Genomic DNA, 16099 nt, shown 5'->3' with positions numbered 1-16099 from the left:
ATAGTCTGAATTTCATAAATTAGGAAACTTTCAAAAAGGAGAATGATTAAACATATCTTTTTTTTTTTCCTGTTATCTTCTAGGGAAAACCAGGTCCAAAGGGGCATGCAGGTGAATCAGGACCAGAAGGCTTGAAGGTAAAGCAACTGACTTTATTACCAGTTACAAAGTATAATTTTCAAAAAGATAAAGTTATCACTTTCATAACAATATAAAATAAACACATGACAAAGATTTTATTCAACTCATTAATTGAAGGAACCAAATGTTAAAACTTGTTCAAATATTGAATAGCATTTGAAATGCTATATGTCTTTATATCTATATCTGTATATATGCCTATAAGTATCTATAACTATAACTATGTCTATGTAATTGGATATGCATTTTAGTAAAGGAATGTTCAGATGTGTAGTCAGATACAGGACAATAAACCATAACTTTGAGGGCTGTCTGTTCCACTGGATAGAAATCTACAAGTTACTATAACTTCACTTAAAAAATGTATGTGTGTGTGTGTGTGTGTACTTTCACTAAGTCTGGGTCCTTTAATCAATAATATACAGTAAGTCTAAGTAAGCACATACCCTGCATAATCATTGGGTGTTCTTCATACTTGTATGACACTGAAAAAATGTGTTACCTACTTTCTTGCTTTGTTTTCAAGTACCGTATGATTTTTTTTTGTAACACCAACACATGTAAAGTAAGGCAGTGGTTTTATATGTACAGCATTAAGGTCTGAAAGAAACTAACTTATAAGAATTGGTGATTTGTACAAATTTAAAATTCAATGAAAAATTGAATTGCATCACAGATTTATTGCTAAATTTCCTAAAGCTAGAGTTCGTTATTTATTTTAAACTCTTCGTTTTTGTGATATAGAAACTAAGGAAAATAACAAACACTTTTTGAGGTCAATTAATAAAGAAATATGAGCTAAAATATTTTTTATTGTGTCAGTATGTCTGTTGCTGAAATTATCTTGGGAGAGTATGTGTACCTGACTCTCAAGTTACATAGAAAAACTCCCAGAAAATAGAAGCACGATATTTATAAATAGAAGGCTTAATTCTCCTTTACTGTATTTAATCCCTGTACTGCCAAATAGCTCTAAGAAATCCACCTGTGAGCTACCATCCAGTCAAACTGGCAGGAGACCAATCTCAGTCATTATTGACATCCTGCCTTCTCCCTAGAATTACACCAGCATCTAGGTGGCATCTGTGTTACCTAGGAAGTGAAGGAAGTTCTTTAATGTTCAGTCCTCATACTTGTCTCTGAAATTTCTTCCTTGGTGTATTACATAGCTGTTCACTAGGACCTGGCACTTCCTTAGGGGAACCTGGCACTCTGGGGGAGCACTTGGGGGTTGGTTAAGGGTCACTGCCTTTCACAGAACTCTAGGATCTCTATTCTCTCCCTAGGCCTGGGGAATTATTCCTCTCTGTCTCTTTTTGCCCTCAAAGACAACTCACCTCCTACATTCAGGCTCTTTGAAAACTAAAGCATGAATGGGGGTAATCTGCAAGCAACTTTTGCTTTCTGCCTGAACACAGACCTCCCTTAAGACTATGTATCACAAAGGGTCCATCTCCCTAGTTGGAATTTGAGAGGGGCGTTGGGTAAGGAGGAGAAAGTAAAAGAAAATTAATTATATATATGTATATATACACATACATATTATGTATATGTTTGTATATATATACGTAAAATCCTGCCACATTATTTTCTACAAAAGCTGTCTAATGAACTATCAGTCAAAAACTAGGATTTCCAACCTACTACTACAGTGTTTTATTCTTTACTATTTATCTAAATGCGTACAGAAATAGAAAAGAAAATTTTTATAGTCTTTGAAAGTTTATTTCAAACTGATTACTTATATGAATATTAGGTTTCAGTGCTTAAAATCAGCACCATCCAATAGAGTATGTAATACGAATCACAGATGTGAGCCACGGTAAAAAAAAAAAAAAAAAAAAAAAAAAAGGGAAAAGAAATAGGAGAGATTAATTTCATTATATATATATATGTATATATATATTTTTTTTGTGTGTGTGTGTGTGGTACGCGGGCCTCTCACTGTTGTGGCCTCTCCTGTTGCGGAGCACAGGCTCTGGATGCGCAGGCTCAGCGGCCATGGCCCACGAGCCCAGCCACTCTGCGGCATATGGGATCTTCCCGGACCGGGGCACGAACCCGTGTCCCCTGCATCAGCAGGCGGACTCTCAACCACTGAGCCACCAGGGAAGCCCTTCAGTAATATATTTTATGTAACCCAAGATATAAGAATATTATCATTTCAACATGTAATCAATATTAAAATTATTAATGAGATTTTTTATACAAAGTCTTTGAAATATAGTGTGTATATTATTCTTACATCACATTTCAGTTCAGACCAGTTAATTTCAAATGCTGAGTAGCTACATATCATGAGTGGCTGCAGTATTGTTCAGTGAGTTTAACTACCCCACACTGCAATATAATAATTTTTAAGCAGCAGTTGATGGTTTAATTTCCTATCTCTGTTATAAATAAAATGTGCATTCCTGTCAGATTAACTATATGTGGTACCCTGAACTTAATCTTCTACTTTCATTAATCTGCTTTTGTTCAGCCTTTGCTCATGCCATTCCTCACCACTAAAAATGGCTCTTTCTCATCACCAGTGTAAAAATCACCTATTCTTCAGGGCCCAACTCAAATACAGTTTCATAATTTATTATTTGAAACCATTGATGTTTGGATTTTAAAAAGGTAATATATATATATATATATATATATATATATATATATACACACATACACATACATACTGTATTTTACTTAACACTGCCAGCAGGCTATGGGACAGCACAACCATAATTAGACACATTGATATTTCTATGGTGAAACGTAAGGATGTTCAGATTAATCAATCTATATCAAGACTATAAGTAGCCTCACTCAGATCAGGTAAAAGCATTATTATCAAATAAACACAAGTTAGGTTAAGTTTGCCACTAAATGTGTTGTGAAAAACTTTGGGTTTTCAGAGCTTTAGGGACGGCAGAACTGCAGTTAAGATTATGAACATGCATTACTTCTCCAGTGAAGCCAGCTCTAGCTGCACGCGCCCAGAGGGTGCCTGTGCCTAGGAACTCCTTTACTACTTACCTGTAGTGTGTGTTCTGTTCTACTTGTTCTGCTCAGCATTGTGAGATACCTTATCTACTGAAACAAAGAGTGTTCCTGCGCACAAGGGCTTTATTTTCATTCTTCTTAGTATCTTCTACAGTGGCAGCCTACCACTCTGCCATTTATAGAGTATACCTCAGTAGATATTTCATTTTTTAAATTTTATTTGTAAAAGTGTTTTAAAAGTGATTAAAAGTCATAAATAGAAGAATGTAATTTAAGAAAACAAGTTAACAGTATTTGAATGAAAATACAGGAAAGACTACGTTCCATACAAATACTGTAACAAGAGTTTTGAATAACTGAAAGTTTCTTTGTGATTTTCTAGGTTATAACTAGATAATTACATTAAAATGAAAACAGCAATATTGAGAGTAATCTTGTTTGAAAAATAATCATTTTTGCAACTTTATATTCTTTATTAACAGGGAGAAGTAGGAGACCAAGGAAACATTGGGAAGATTGGTGAAACAGTAAGCTTATTTTATGCCCTTATCTTCAACTTTTAAATCATCTTGTGAGCATTTTTAGGAATCGTGTTAGCATGATCTTTGCTTACAAAATTCAGAATACAAAATACTTATCCACTACAAATTTAAATTCATTGGTGATGTGACAAATAAAACCTACTCTACAAAAGAGAAATGAGGGAAAACACAGATACTGATAGTTTTATCCAATATAAATTACATTTGTGATCTCAGGAACATTCTTGTATCTAATATTTGGTCTTTACATTTAGTTCTGATCATCTCAAACTAAATTTGACCGTAATGTTTTTCATGATTAAAACGCTACAGATTATCAAACCATAAAATATTATAATAGGTGGAAGATATTTTTCTTTGTATTTGAAAGATTGGAGTAAACCATGAGGTAAGTCATTGGGAAACATAATTTCTTTCCTCGAAAGTTTGGCTTGTTTAAATTTACATTATTGAGGAAGTAGGAGGCTTCATGTTGTATTGGAATCAGGTATGTTAGGGGTAATTTTCTTTTTTTCTATGGGACAAGTCAGCTACAATATTCTCTAACAAATGAACCTACATAACATATAAAGTGGTGAATTAAATTAATGAAAGGCAAGTGACTTTATCTACATAGTGTGCTGGGTTGTCACAAAGAAAGTCATACTGTTTAACAACAATATTTATTTAATAGGTTAAATGAGCAAATATAATTTTCTATAACCTATCTTACAACTTAAATAAAAATAAATTTTCTTAAAAATTGTTTTGTGAGCTTAAATAATTAAATATATTTTCTAGCCTGGTAGTAAAACAGCAATACATTTCTGATACTCTTAATTTTTGTCACTAATTATTAATAAAAATAGGGAGATGATCCATTTACTCTTAAAAGATTATTGCCATACCATTTAATCCTGAGTCACTAGAAGATGAATATTTTTTCCTTTTTTTTAACCAAAAGGGAAATTTCAATGGAGTATTTATATCAATTCAGTTATTCAAGGTTTCTCATCAAGTATGAATGTAATCTGTATTTCTCTGTCATTCAAATTTTTAAAAATTTAAAGAAATGAAATTCTGCCATTTCTGAGTGACAAATTGTTTAAAAATATATATAAACTAAAATTTATAGCCAAACTTAAAATAACAATGAAGAACATCTTTCTTAAAATAACACATATCAAACTTCTAAGTTTTATTTGCTTAATAATGTTGGACTGGTTCCACATAGTATAGGAACCCATCACCGGTGCTGTCCAAAGAGGAAATGGACTATTTTGGCAGGTAGCAGATTTCTGTTACTGGAGGGAAATTAACAATTATGGACCATTCGCTGTGTGCCAGGCATAATGCTATGTGATATTTTATATTGTGGAATTTCGTTTAATTCTCAAACAATTTTAAAAGACACATTTTGTTATTCCAGTTTTTGAAATGAGGAAACTGAAGCACAGTAAGTAACCTGTTCAGAGTTACATAGCTGATCAATAGCTGAACTAAGATTTAAACCCATAGCTCCAAACTCAGAATCCAGATCTCAAAATCCAAAGCATTATACCATGCTGGGGATTTTTTTTCCAGCTTTATTGAGGTATAATTGACAAATAAAATTTAAGACATTTAAAATGTATGTGATGATTTGATACACACATATATATATATTGATATATTGTGAAAGGATCCCCCCACTTCCATCAAGTTAATTAGCATAGCTGGGGATATTTTAATATTAGCTGAAAGCCACTTGGCCTAGATTTTATAGAGAGGTTCAGATAAGTTATGAAACAAAAGGACCTTTCCTACTTTGAGGGTCTATCTTCCTCATTAAGGATGGGAGATAAAGGCTTTTAAAAAACTCTAGTGGTTATATTGAATTAATTAAGATATATAAAATGCCTGAAGAATATTTTTGACTCTTGATAATTCCCAACTTCTATTTTATCGTGTTAATTTCAGAAACTTAGAAATATAGTTCATCTAATCCAGAGTTCTGTTAAAACTCTCAAGAGATATGGGAAAATATGGTTGCACTTCATGATGTCAGTCTTGTAATTTGGGGATATCTAAGGTTAGTTGTAATTGCATAGCTAGTTTTTATTTTTCCCAAACTTTTTGTATGGTCATTTAATTCCCTTTAAATAGCCTCCTCCAGTTTTGTTCCTTTCTAGATTCATACAAATTAGAACCCGATTTGTGATAGAGAGTGCCAAACACAGTGGTCCCATCTCATGTCTATATACCTCTTGCATTTACTTACTATAGGCAAAGAATTAATTTCTATAAATGTGCCCTAAATCTCTAATTTCAAAGAAATTATCCTCTACGTTCTAGCATTCTTTTATGAATAAACCTGGAATTATCCCAACTTAATTGCCAGTCCTCTCTGTCTTTAATTCTCTAGGCTGAAAGCATTTGAAGAGCTGTAAAAGGGAAGAGAATATACTCTTTCAGTATTGGTCAAGAGACCAGAATTAAAATCAGTATATAGGCCTTATAAGGGAACAGACATTATAAGGGATAGACATTATAAGGGAACAGATTTTTTTGTAGGCAAGAATATTTTAATAGAATTCCTAACACTCAGACTCTTCCATAGAGTGATTCAACACCTCACCCTTAGATTTGGATGACTTTCTGCAATCATTTGTTCAGCAGATATTTATATTTATATTCAGGCACATTCATTGAACATTTGATCCCTGCCTTCATGAACTTTGTAGTCTATCAGAGGTTTGACAGACATTAAATAAATAATCACATAAAATATATAATTATAAACTGTAATACATTCTCTAGATGAAAATTTTAAGAGACTGTGACAAAGTTGCCAAATTTAGATCAGGAGATGAGAGAAGACTGTTTTGAAATGCCATATGAGCTGTGACCGTAAAGAATGGTATGAGTTAGCTTGGGAAGAGTGGGGGGGAAAAAACTCCTGGAAGATGCAATATAACATACTTCCCACCTGTGCCCCTTGCCTTGCTTTAGACAAGTCACTTAATTTCTCTAAATATTTGTTTTCTCAACAGTAAAAGTATGAAAATAATACCTACCTCATAGAGTTTCTTATGAGGATTAAACATGATAATGCACTTAAAGCACTTAGCACAGAGCTGGTCACATAGTGAAAACTTGATAAATGTTAGCTGTAATGGCCGTGGTGGTGGTTATTCTTATATGTGATGGTTCTAAATGGGAAAGCATTTAACTGTTTTGAGGAACTGAAAGAAAGCCAGTGTGGATAGACCTTGGTGAACCAAGGGAAAAGCAGTATTAGGTGGTATTAGTGAAGGAGGCAGGAGCCAAATTATTCAGGACCATGTTTATTATTTTGGACTTGGTCCTAAAGTAGATGGAGAATCATTGAAGTATTCTAAGTAAGCCAATGGCATGATTTAATTTGTGTTTTAAGATCACTCTGTAGCAGTGGATTGGGAACTTTGAACATGGTTGTGAGCAGCAGAAGTAGAAGAGGGTAACCAGTTAGGATGCTACTGCAGTAGACTAAACGAGGGAGAAAAATGACGGGCCAGATGATGGCAGTGGAGATAAGTGGATGTATTTGAGATCTGTTTAAGGTGACAGTTTGGACAAAGGCTGCAATAAAAGGGAATGATTCTAGTCAGTCCCCAGCATGTAATAGACCTTTGATTACTATTTATGATTATCAGGAGAATTCTGGAAGCGTAAGGAATTGGTATTTATGATGTTTAAGGATAATTCCAATTCTAAGAATCTATGACTCTTTTCTAAGAATTGTAATGTTTTCTAGTCTTCCTCTCATCTGCCAATTTGGCTTCTTTTCTCTGGCTGCCTTTCTGGAGTTGGAACAAACAGAGCTAGAATAAATATTTTAGGGGCAGTGGATCCACAGCCTTCTTCATGAGTGGGATAACTTTATGTTTTCTTTATTTTTGATGATACTCAAAACTATGCAGGCTTTTTTCAATAGAAGGAAACTGGGGTGTCTTTGGAAAATGATCAGCAGTCACTCCCAGGATCCTTTTTCTAGTCTGTTATTTTAAAGCTAAAATTTGGAATTTTTTTTTCATTAAGTGACCTTGATTACATTAAATTCAGTTGCCATTTTTCTGCCCACTTGAAGAGCTCCTCATGATTCTCCTATACCCTGACCAGACTCTCTTTATATCTCTTAAAATATAATCCAACTATTTGATTTCACTTCATTTACTCCTTAATTTATCCATTTAGCAGATTTCATAAGTGATCTACCATGTCCTCTCTGTTATTCTGCCTGCCCCCTGGTGTGCTAGTGTATAGTAAATGACTGATGAACAGCAAGGAAGAGGAAGAGGAAAGGCCATGCATAATCCTCAAAATCAGGTAATCCAGTTCTCATTATAAAACTTTAGAATCAGAGAACTTCTGTTGACTGATTCTAAACTGGATTATAACCAGTTCATTCAAGACCAAGTAGAGGTGGAGTCAGAGGAGTAAATTAAAAGAAGTCTATTTTTTGAAGACCTATTATCTCATTTAATCTTGAAGCAACCCTTTATAAGTGAGGAAACTGAGATTTATTGAAGTTATGTGATATGTTCAAATTCACAGCTAGTAAGCAAATGTGAATTCTCTAATTCCAGTTCTAAGGTTCTTTTCTCTGCATCAGGAAATCATCAGTTTGTCCTGTTTTTAAATGGAACCTTGAAGGGCATCTTTGTGAATCGATGGTTAGAAAGATTTAAAAGATTTTGAAGGATCTGGAAGAAAATATTTTAGAAGTGCTCAACACAAAATCTCATTTGATACAGTGGTTAGTTGTGCTGCTTTCTCGTAGCATTACTGTGAAATTATTATCAAACTTGATACAAGCTGATTTTATTTAACAAGTTTCATTCTTTCATTAAGAAGAGAATGGTGGCTTTATGTGGACATACCTAAATCATAAAAAGTGACTCATATTTCCTTGAGGAAAAGTCCCAGACTTGCTGGCACCATTTAGCCAAACAGAAAGAACAAAGTAAAATTCTATTAATTGCCCCTCTGTAGGGCCTCTGTAGTGCCTTTATCTTTAAAAATGTCATCTACTCCCTTCTGTTTTCAAGCTGCACATACCTGTAGCACACTGCAAAGCTGTGTATATCTCCTACCTGGCAGGGTGTGGTAATTTTTCTCAGAGAATGGAAAGCTATATGAAATGTATATCCACGATGCATTCCATCACAAGAAGGATGTATACCTGAATATGATTAAAAAAATAGCTACAATTTATTGAAAATCTGTGATCTGCCAGATACTTTGCATATATTATATCTTTTAATCCTTACAAAAGACACTGGGAAATATTCCTTTTTTATACAAAAGAAAACATGTTTCAGAGAAGTTAAACTTGTCTGAGGTCAGATAATAAAGTAGCAGAGCTGGGATTGAAAAGGAGTTATGACTAACTTCTCCATATCCCCATGCTTCCTCTTAACAGTGAAGTGAAGATTTCTAATTGTCTTTTAATGAATACATATCGTCCTGTTATTACTGTATGAAGCTGAAAATTATGGGGCCCCAATTACCACATGGTGGTTTGACAAGTGTCTCAAAAACATGTTTGGGTTAAATTGTTATGTTTTAGGATCATGTATTTGACATTTATCATCTTTGAAATGTTTTAATAGCATCATTTAGTCAATTAAGTGAATTAATTTCACTATACTATTAAGTCTGTGAAAGTGTAGAATGTTAAAAAAAGAATCAGTGAAATCAAAAGGGAAGATACAGAAAGTGTGTGGACATATTAGTGGATATGAACAGAGAAGATATATAATGTTATAATTCCAGGTAAATTGAAGGGAAGTGAAGTAAACAATTCTAAAAACCCTACCATTCTCTAAAACCAGGTCCAAGGTGAACTATTACTTTAGAAATGAGATGCCAATAGTTTTTAAATCTCAAACACAAGAGATTTATCCAAGAAAATGGAGTCAGCAAATTTCTAGGAACAGTTGAGGTGCTTACAAAGGTAGAAGGATTTTTGAGTCTTTTGGACTATAAGATACACTATTTTCCTGACATTTATGACATCGTTTTGTAAAAAGCAAAATAAGTTACTAAGAAAATAGCAAATACTATATTAGATGTGGTCCTATAGAACTTTTTTCTACAGCTACGAAAATTAAAGAGTATGGGGAAAATGATGACTATGGAAAATCGTTCATATCACAAAACCAAATGTGATAAGAGGTAGACCAAGAATAAATCACATGTAAGTGGTTATTAAGGAAAAAGCAACAAAACTTTTTTTTTAATTTACATGATTATAATATAAAAGCTAAAAGGCAAAATTTATATCTATGGGGAAATGAGTGATACACATGATCCTGTGCTACAAGCTAAAAACACAGAAGTTATTGAAAGCCAGGCATATAAAGGCTTATATATATATTTTTTTTTAAATGTTTATTTATTTTCTTATTAGTCATCCATTTTATACACATCAGTGTATACATGTCAATACCAATCTCCCAATTCATCACACCACCACCACCACCCCCCGCCACTTTCCCCCCTTGGTGTCCATACGTTTGTTCTCTACATCTGTGTCTCAATTTCTGCCCTGAAAACCGGTTCATCTGTACCATTTTTCTAGGTTCTGCATATATGCGTTAATATACGATATTTGTTTTTCTCTTTCTGACTTACTTCACTCTGTATGACAGTCTCTAGATCCATCCACGTCTCTACACATGACCCAATTTTGTTCCTTTTTATGGCTGAGTAATATTCCTTTGTATATATGTACCATATCTTCTTTATCCATTCGTCTGTCGATGGGGATTTAGGTTGCTTCCAAGACCTGGCTGTTGTAAATAGTGCTGCAATGAACATTGGGATGCATGTGTCTTTTTGAATTATGGTTGTCTCTGGGTATGTGCCCGGTAGTGGGATTGCTGGGTCATATGGTAATTCTATTTTTAGTTCTTTAAGGAACATTCATACTGTTCTCCATAGTGGCTGTATCAATTTACATTCCCACCAACAGTGCAAGAGGGTTCCCTTTTCTCCACACCCTCTCCAGCATTTGTTGTTTGTAGATTTTCTGATGATGCCCATTCTAACTGCTGTGAGGTGATACTTCATTGTAGTTTTCATTTGCATTTCTCTAATAATTTCATGTGCTTTTCACATGAAGCTTTTCATGTGCTTCATGGCCATCTGTATATCTTCTTTGGAGAAATGTCTGTTTAGGTCTTCTGCCCATTTTTGGATTGGGTTGTTTGTTTTTTTCATATTGAGCTCCATGAGCTGTTTATATATTTTGGAGATTAATCCTTTGTCCAATCATTCATTTGCAAATATTTTCTCCCATTCTGAGGGTTGTCTTTTCATCTTGTTTATGGTTTCCTTTGTTGTGCAAAAGCTTTTAAGTTTCATTAGGTCCCATTTTTTTATTTTTGTTTTTATTTCCATTACTCTAGGAGGTGGATCAAAAAATATCTTGCTGTGATATATGTCAAAGAGTGTTCTTCCTATGTTTTCCTCTAAGAGTTTTATAGTGTCCAGTCTTTCATTTAAGTCTCTAATCCATTTTGAGTTTATTTTTGTGTATGGTGTTAGGAAGTGTTCTAATTTCATTCTTTTACATGTAGCTGTCCAGTTTTCTCAACACCACTTATTGAAGAGACTGTCTTTCCTCCATTGTACATCCTTGCCTCCTCTGTCATAGATAAGTTGACCATAGGTGTGTAGGTTTATCTCTGGGCTTTCTATCCTGTTCCATTGATCTATATTTCTGTTTTTGTGCCAGTACCATATTGTCTTGATTACTGTAGTTTTGTAGTATAGTCTGAAGTCAGGGAGTCTTATTTCTCCAGCTCCATTTTTTTCCCTCAAGACTGCTTTGGCTATTCGGGATCTTTTGTGTCTCCATACAAATTTTAAGATTTTTTGTCCTAGTTCTGTAAAAACTGCCATTGGTAATTTGATAGGGATTGCATTGAATCTGTAGATTGCTTTGGGTAGTATGGTCATTTTCACAATATTGATTCTTCCAATCCAAGAACATGGTATATCTCTCCATCTGTTGGAATCATCTTGAATTTCTTTCATCAGTGTCTTATAGTTTTCTGCGTACAGGTTTTTTGTCTCCCCAGATAGGTTTATTCCTAGGTATTTTATTCTTTTTGTTGCAGTGGTAAATGGAAGTGTTTCCTTAATTTCTCTTTCAGATTTTTCATCATTAGTGTATAGGAATGCAAGAGATTTCTGTGCATTAATTTTGTATCCTGCAACTTTACCAAATTCATTGATTAGCTCTAGTAGTTTTCTGGTGTCATCTTTAGGATTCTCTATGTATAGTAGCATGTCATCTGCAAAGAGTGACAGTTTTACTTCTTCTTTTCCAATTTGTATTTCTTTTTGTTCTCTGATTGCCATGGCTAGGACTTCCAAAACTATGTTGAATAAAAGTGGCAAGAGTGGATATCCTTGTCTTGTTCCTGATCTTAGAGGAAATGCTTTCAGTTTTTCGTCATTGAGTATGATGTTAGCTGTAGGTTTGTTGTATATGGCCTTTATTATGTTGAGGTAGGTTCCCTCTATGCCCACTTTCTGAAGAGTTTTTATCATAAATGGGTGTTGCATTTTGTCAAAAGCTTTTTCTGCATATATTGAGATGATCATATGGATTTTATTCTTCAGTTTGTTAATATGGTGTATCACATTGATTGATTTGCATATATTGAAGAATCCTTGCATGCCTGGGATAAACCCCCCTCGATCGTGGTGTGTGATCCTTTTAATGTGTTGTTGGATTCTGTTTGCTAGTGTTCTGTTGAGGATTTTTGCATCTATATTCATCAGTGATATTGTTGTGTAATTTTCTTTTTTTGTAGTATCTTTGTCTGGTTTTGGTATCAGGGTGATGGTGGCCTCATCGAATGAGTTTGGGAGTGTTCCTTCCTCTGCAGATTTTTGAAAGAGTTTGAGAAGGATGGGTGTTAGCGCTTCTCTAAACGTTTGATAGAATTCACCTGTGAAGCCATCTGGTCCTGGACTTTTGTTTGTTGGAAGATTCTTAATCATAGTTTCAATTTCATGACTTGTGATTGGTCTGTTCATATTTTCTGTTTCTTCCTGGTTCAGTCTTGGGAGGTTATACCTTTCTAAGAATTTGTTCATATCTTCCAGGTTATCCATTTTATTGTCATAGAGTTGACTGTAGTAGTCTCTTAGGATGCTTTGAATTTCTGCGGTGTCTATTGTATCTTCTCCTTTTTCATTTCTGATTTTATTGACTTGAGTCCTCTCCCTCTTTTTCTTGATGAGTCTCGCTAATGGTTTGTCAATTTTGTTTATCTTCTCAAAGAACCAGCTTTTAGTTTTAGTGATCTTTGCTATTGTTTTCTTTGTTTCGATTTCATTTATTTCTGCTCTGACCTTTATGATATCTTTCCTTCTGCTAACTTTGGATTTATTTTGTTCTTCTTTCTCTAGTTCCTTTAGGTGTAAGGTTAGATTGTTTATTTGAGATTTTTCTTGTTTTTTGAGGTAGGCTTGTATAGCTATAAACTTCCCTCTTAGAACTGCTTTTGCTTCATCCCATAGGTTTTGGATCATCGTGTTTTCATTGTCATTTGTGTCTAGGTATTTTTTGATTTCCTCAGTGATCTCTTGGTTATTAAGTAACATATTGTTTAGCCTCCATGTGTTTGTCTTTTTTACATTTATTCCCCTTTAATTGATTTCTAATCTCATAGGGTTGTGGTCAGAAGTGATGCTTGATATGATTTCAATTTTCTTAAATTTACTGAGGCTTCATTTGTGACCCAAGATGTGATCTATCCTGGAGAATGTTCTGTGCACACTTGAGAAGAAAGTGTAATCTGCTGTTTTTCGATGGAATGTCCTATAAATATCAATTAAAGCTATCTGGTCTATTGTGTCATTTATTGTGTTTCCTTATTAATTTTCTGTTTTCATGATCTGTCCATTGGTGTGAGGTGTTAAAGTCCCCCACCATTATTGTATTACTGTCGATTTCCTCTTCTATAACTGTTAGCTGTTGCCTTATGTGTTGAGGTGTTCCTATGTTGGGTGCATAAATATTTATAATTGTTATATATTCTTCTTGGATTGATCCCTTGATCATTACGTAGTGTCCTTCCTTGTCTTTTGTAACATTCTTTGTTTCAAAGTCTATTTTTTTTAAAGTCTATTTTATCTGATATGAATATAGCCACTCCAGCTTTCTTTTGATTTCCATTTGCACAGAATATCTTTTTCCATCCCCTCACTTTCAGTCTGTATGTGTCCCGAGGTCTGAAGTGGGTCTCTTGTAGACAGCGTATATATAGGTCATGTTTTTGTGTCCATTCAGCAAGCCTGTGTCTTTTGGTTGGAGCATTTAATCCATTCACATTTAAGGTAATTATCAATATGTATGTTCCTATTACCATTTTCTTAATCGTTTTGGGTTTGTTTCTGTAGGTCCTTTCCTTCTCTTGTGTTTCCCACTTAGAGAAGTTCCTTTAGCATTTGTTGTAGAGCTGGTTTGGTGGTGCTGAATTCTCTTAGCTTTGCTTGTCTGTAAAGCTTTTGATTTCTCCATCGAATCTGAATGAGATCCTTGCTGGGTAGAGTAATCTTGGTTGTAGGTTCTTCCCTTTCATCACTTTAAGTATACCATGCCACTCCCTTCTAGCTTGTAGTGTTTCTGCTGAGAAATCAGCTGTTAACCTTATGGGAGTTCCCTTGTATGTTATTTGTCATTTTTTCCATTGCTGCTTTCAGTAGTTTTTCTTTGTCTTTAACTTTTGCCAATTTGATTACTATGTGTCTCGGCGTGTTTCTCCTTGGAGTTTTCTTATATGGGACTCTCTGTGCTTCCTGGACTTGAGTGACTATTTCCTTTCCCATGTTAGGGAAGTTTTCGACTATAATCTCTTCAAATATTTTCTTGGGTCCTTTCTCTCTCTCTTCTCCTTCTGGGACCCCTATAATGTGAGTGTTGTTGTGTTTAATGTTGTCCCAGAGGTCTCTTAGGCTGTCTTCATTTCTTTTCATTCTTTTTTCTTTATTCAGTTCTGCAGCAGTGAATTTCACCATTCTGTCTTCCAGGTCACTTATCCCTTCTTTTGCCTCAGTTATTCTGCTATTGATTCCTTCTAGTGTATTTTTCATTTCATTTATTGTATTGTTCATCTCTGTTTGTTTGTTCTTTAATTCTTCTAGACCTTGTTAAACATTTCTTGCATCTTCTCGATCTTTGCCTCCATTCTTTTTCCGAGGTCCTGGATCATCTTCACTATCACTATTCTGAATTCTTTTTTCTGGAAGAATGCTGATCTCCACTTCATTTAGTTGTTTTTCTGGGGTTTTATCTTGTTTCTTCATCTGGTACATAGCCCTCTGCCTTATCATCTTCTGTATCTTTCTGTGAATGTGGTTTTTGTACCACAGGCTGCAGGATTGTAATTCTTTTTGCTTCTGCTGTCTGCCCTCTCTATACTTTATTTTATATTAAGTATATTTTTCTTTATCCTTAGTAAATATAAATCAAGTTACTATTAAAAAGTAAAATATTCTAGGAAAAGGAATGAGATCCAACATATATGGAGTTATATAGGGAACAAGGTATTTATCATACATGTCATGTTAAAGAGTAATAAACAAAAGTACTCTTCTTAGTCTAATAAAGTCTCTCAGATTGCCCAAATTAGAATAAACTACTTCAAAGGAACCAAATAAAAGAGAAATTTAAATGGAACTTTGTGCCTCCAAAGTCACAATAACATCACTCATTTTAAGATGTAAACATTCAGTGTGTATACTGCCTAGGACACTAAGCCTGTTAGCCTTCTGACTATGAAAATATAAACTTGATCACTTTACCTATTTTAGAATTGATTAAAAAAATAAGCATTTTTTAGTTCCCTTTGGTTTTAAAGGATTTGCTCCTAAGGATTATTTTTTAAAATCCTTAAAATATAATTCTGTATTTGAACCTGGGACTGAAGATTCAGAATCCTAATAGGTTTAAAAATTATTATCCTACGATTTGAAGTAAATTAGTTGTCTACACATATGTGTATCTCACATGTTTTTCATCATGTACTGTGTTCTGGAAGGATATTGTGATTTCTTACAGCCAACAAAAATGAAAGACACTAGTAAACTTCTTTTGTTTATTCTATCATTAGAAGGTACTTATTGAAAACTTACTGTGTGCTAGATATACAGCTAAATAAGGCTTGATCCTTAAGTGATTTAACTTCTTGAAACTGAGTAAAGATTTCTACACATAATTTTGCCCAAACACTAATCATGTTATATAAGATACTCTAAGACAAGGAAGTAAAAATTGTTTTGACAGTCATCATAAAGATATATATGTTGATAGAGAAACTATACCTTTGTTTGGCTAAAAATGTGTTACTATTTTTTTAGGTAGGGATACTACAAAGCAGTAATCCTTTAGCGCTAGATTTCTATAT

General features: G+C 34.0%; 1 protein-coding gene across 1 annotated transcript in view; it reads left to right on the top strand.

Annotated features, from left to right (window-relative positions):
• The window catches only part of COL24A1 (collagen type XXIV alpha 1 chain), a 368814-nt gene that overhangs the window by 152324 nt on the left and 200391 nt on the right, over window positions 1-16099 (top strand). Inside the window, exons 22-23 of the mRNA XM_032642687.1 lie at window positions 84-137; window positions 3612-3656. Of these exons, the coding sequence (XP_032498578.1) occupies window positions 84-137; window positions 3612-3656 (99 nt within the window). The remainder of the gene's footprint in view (window positions 1-83; window positions 138-3611; window positions 3657-16099) is intronic.

The sequence above is a fragment of the Phocoena sinus genome, chromosome 1, assembly GCF_008692025.1.
Source record: "Phocoena sinus isolate mPhoSin1 chromosome 1, mPhoSin1.pri, whole genome shotgun sequence".
Taxonomy (NCBI): domain Eukaryota; kingdom Metazoa; phylum Chordata; class Mammalia; order Artiodactyla; family Phocoenidae; genus Phocoena; species Phocoena sinus.
Note: the sequence above shows the minus strand (reverse complement) of the source record. Positions and strands in the feature narration are given on the sequence as shown.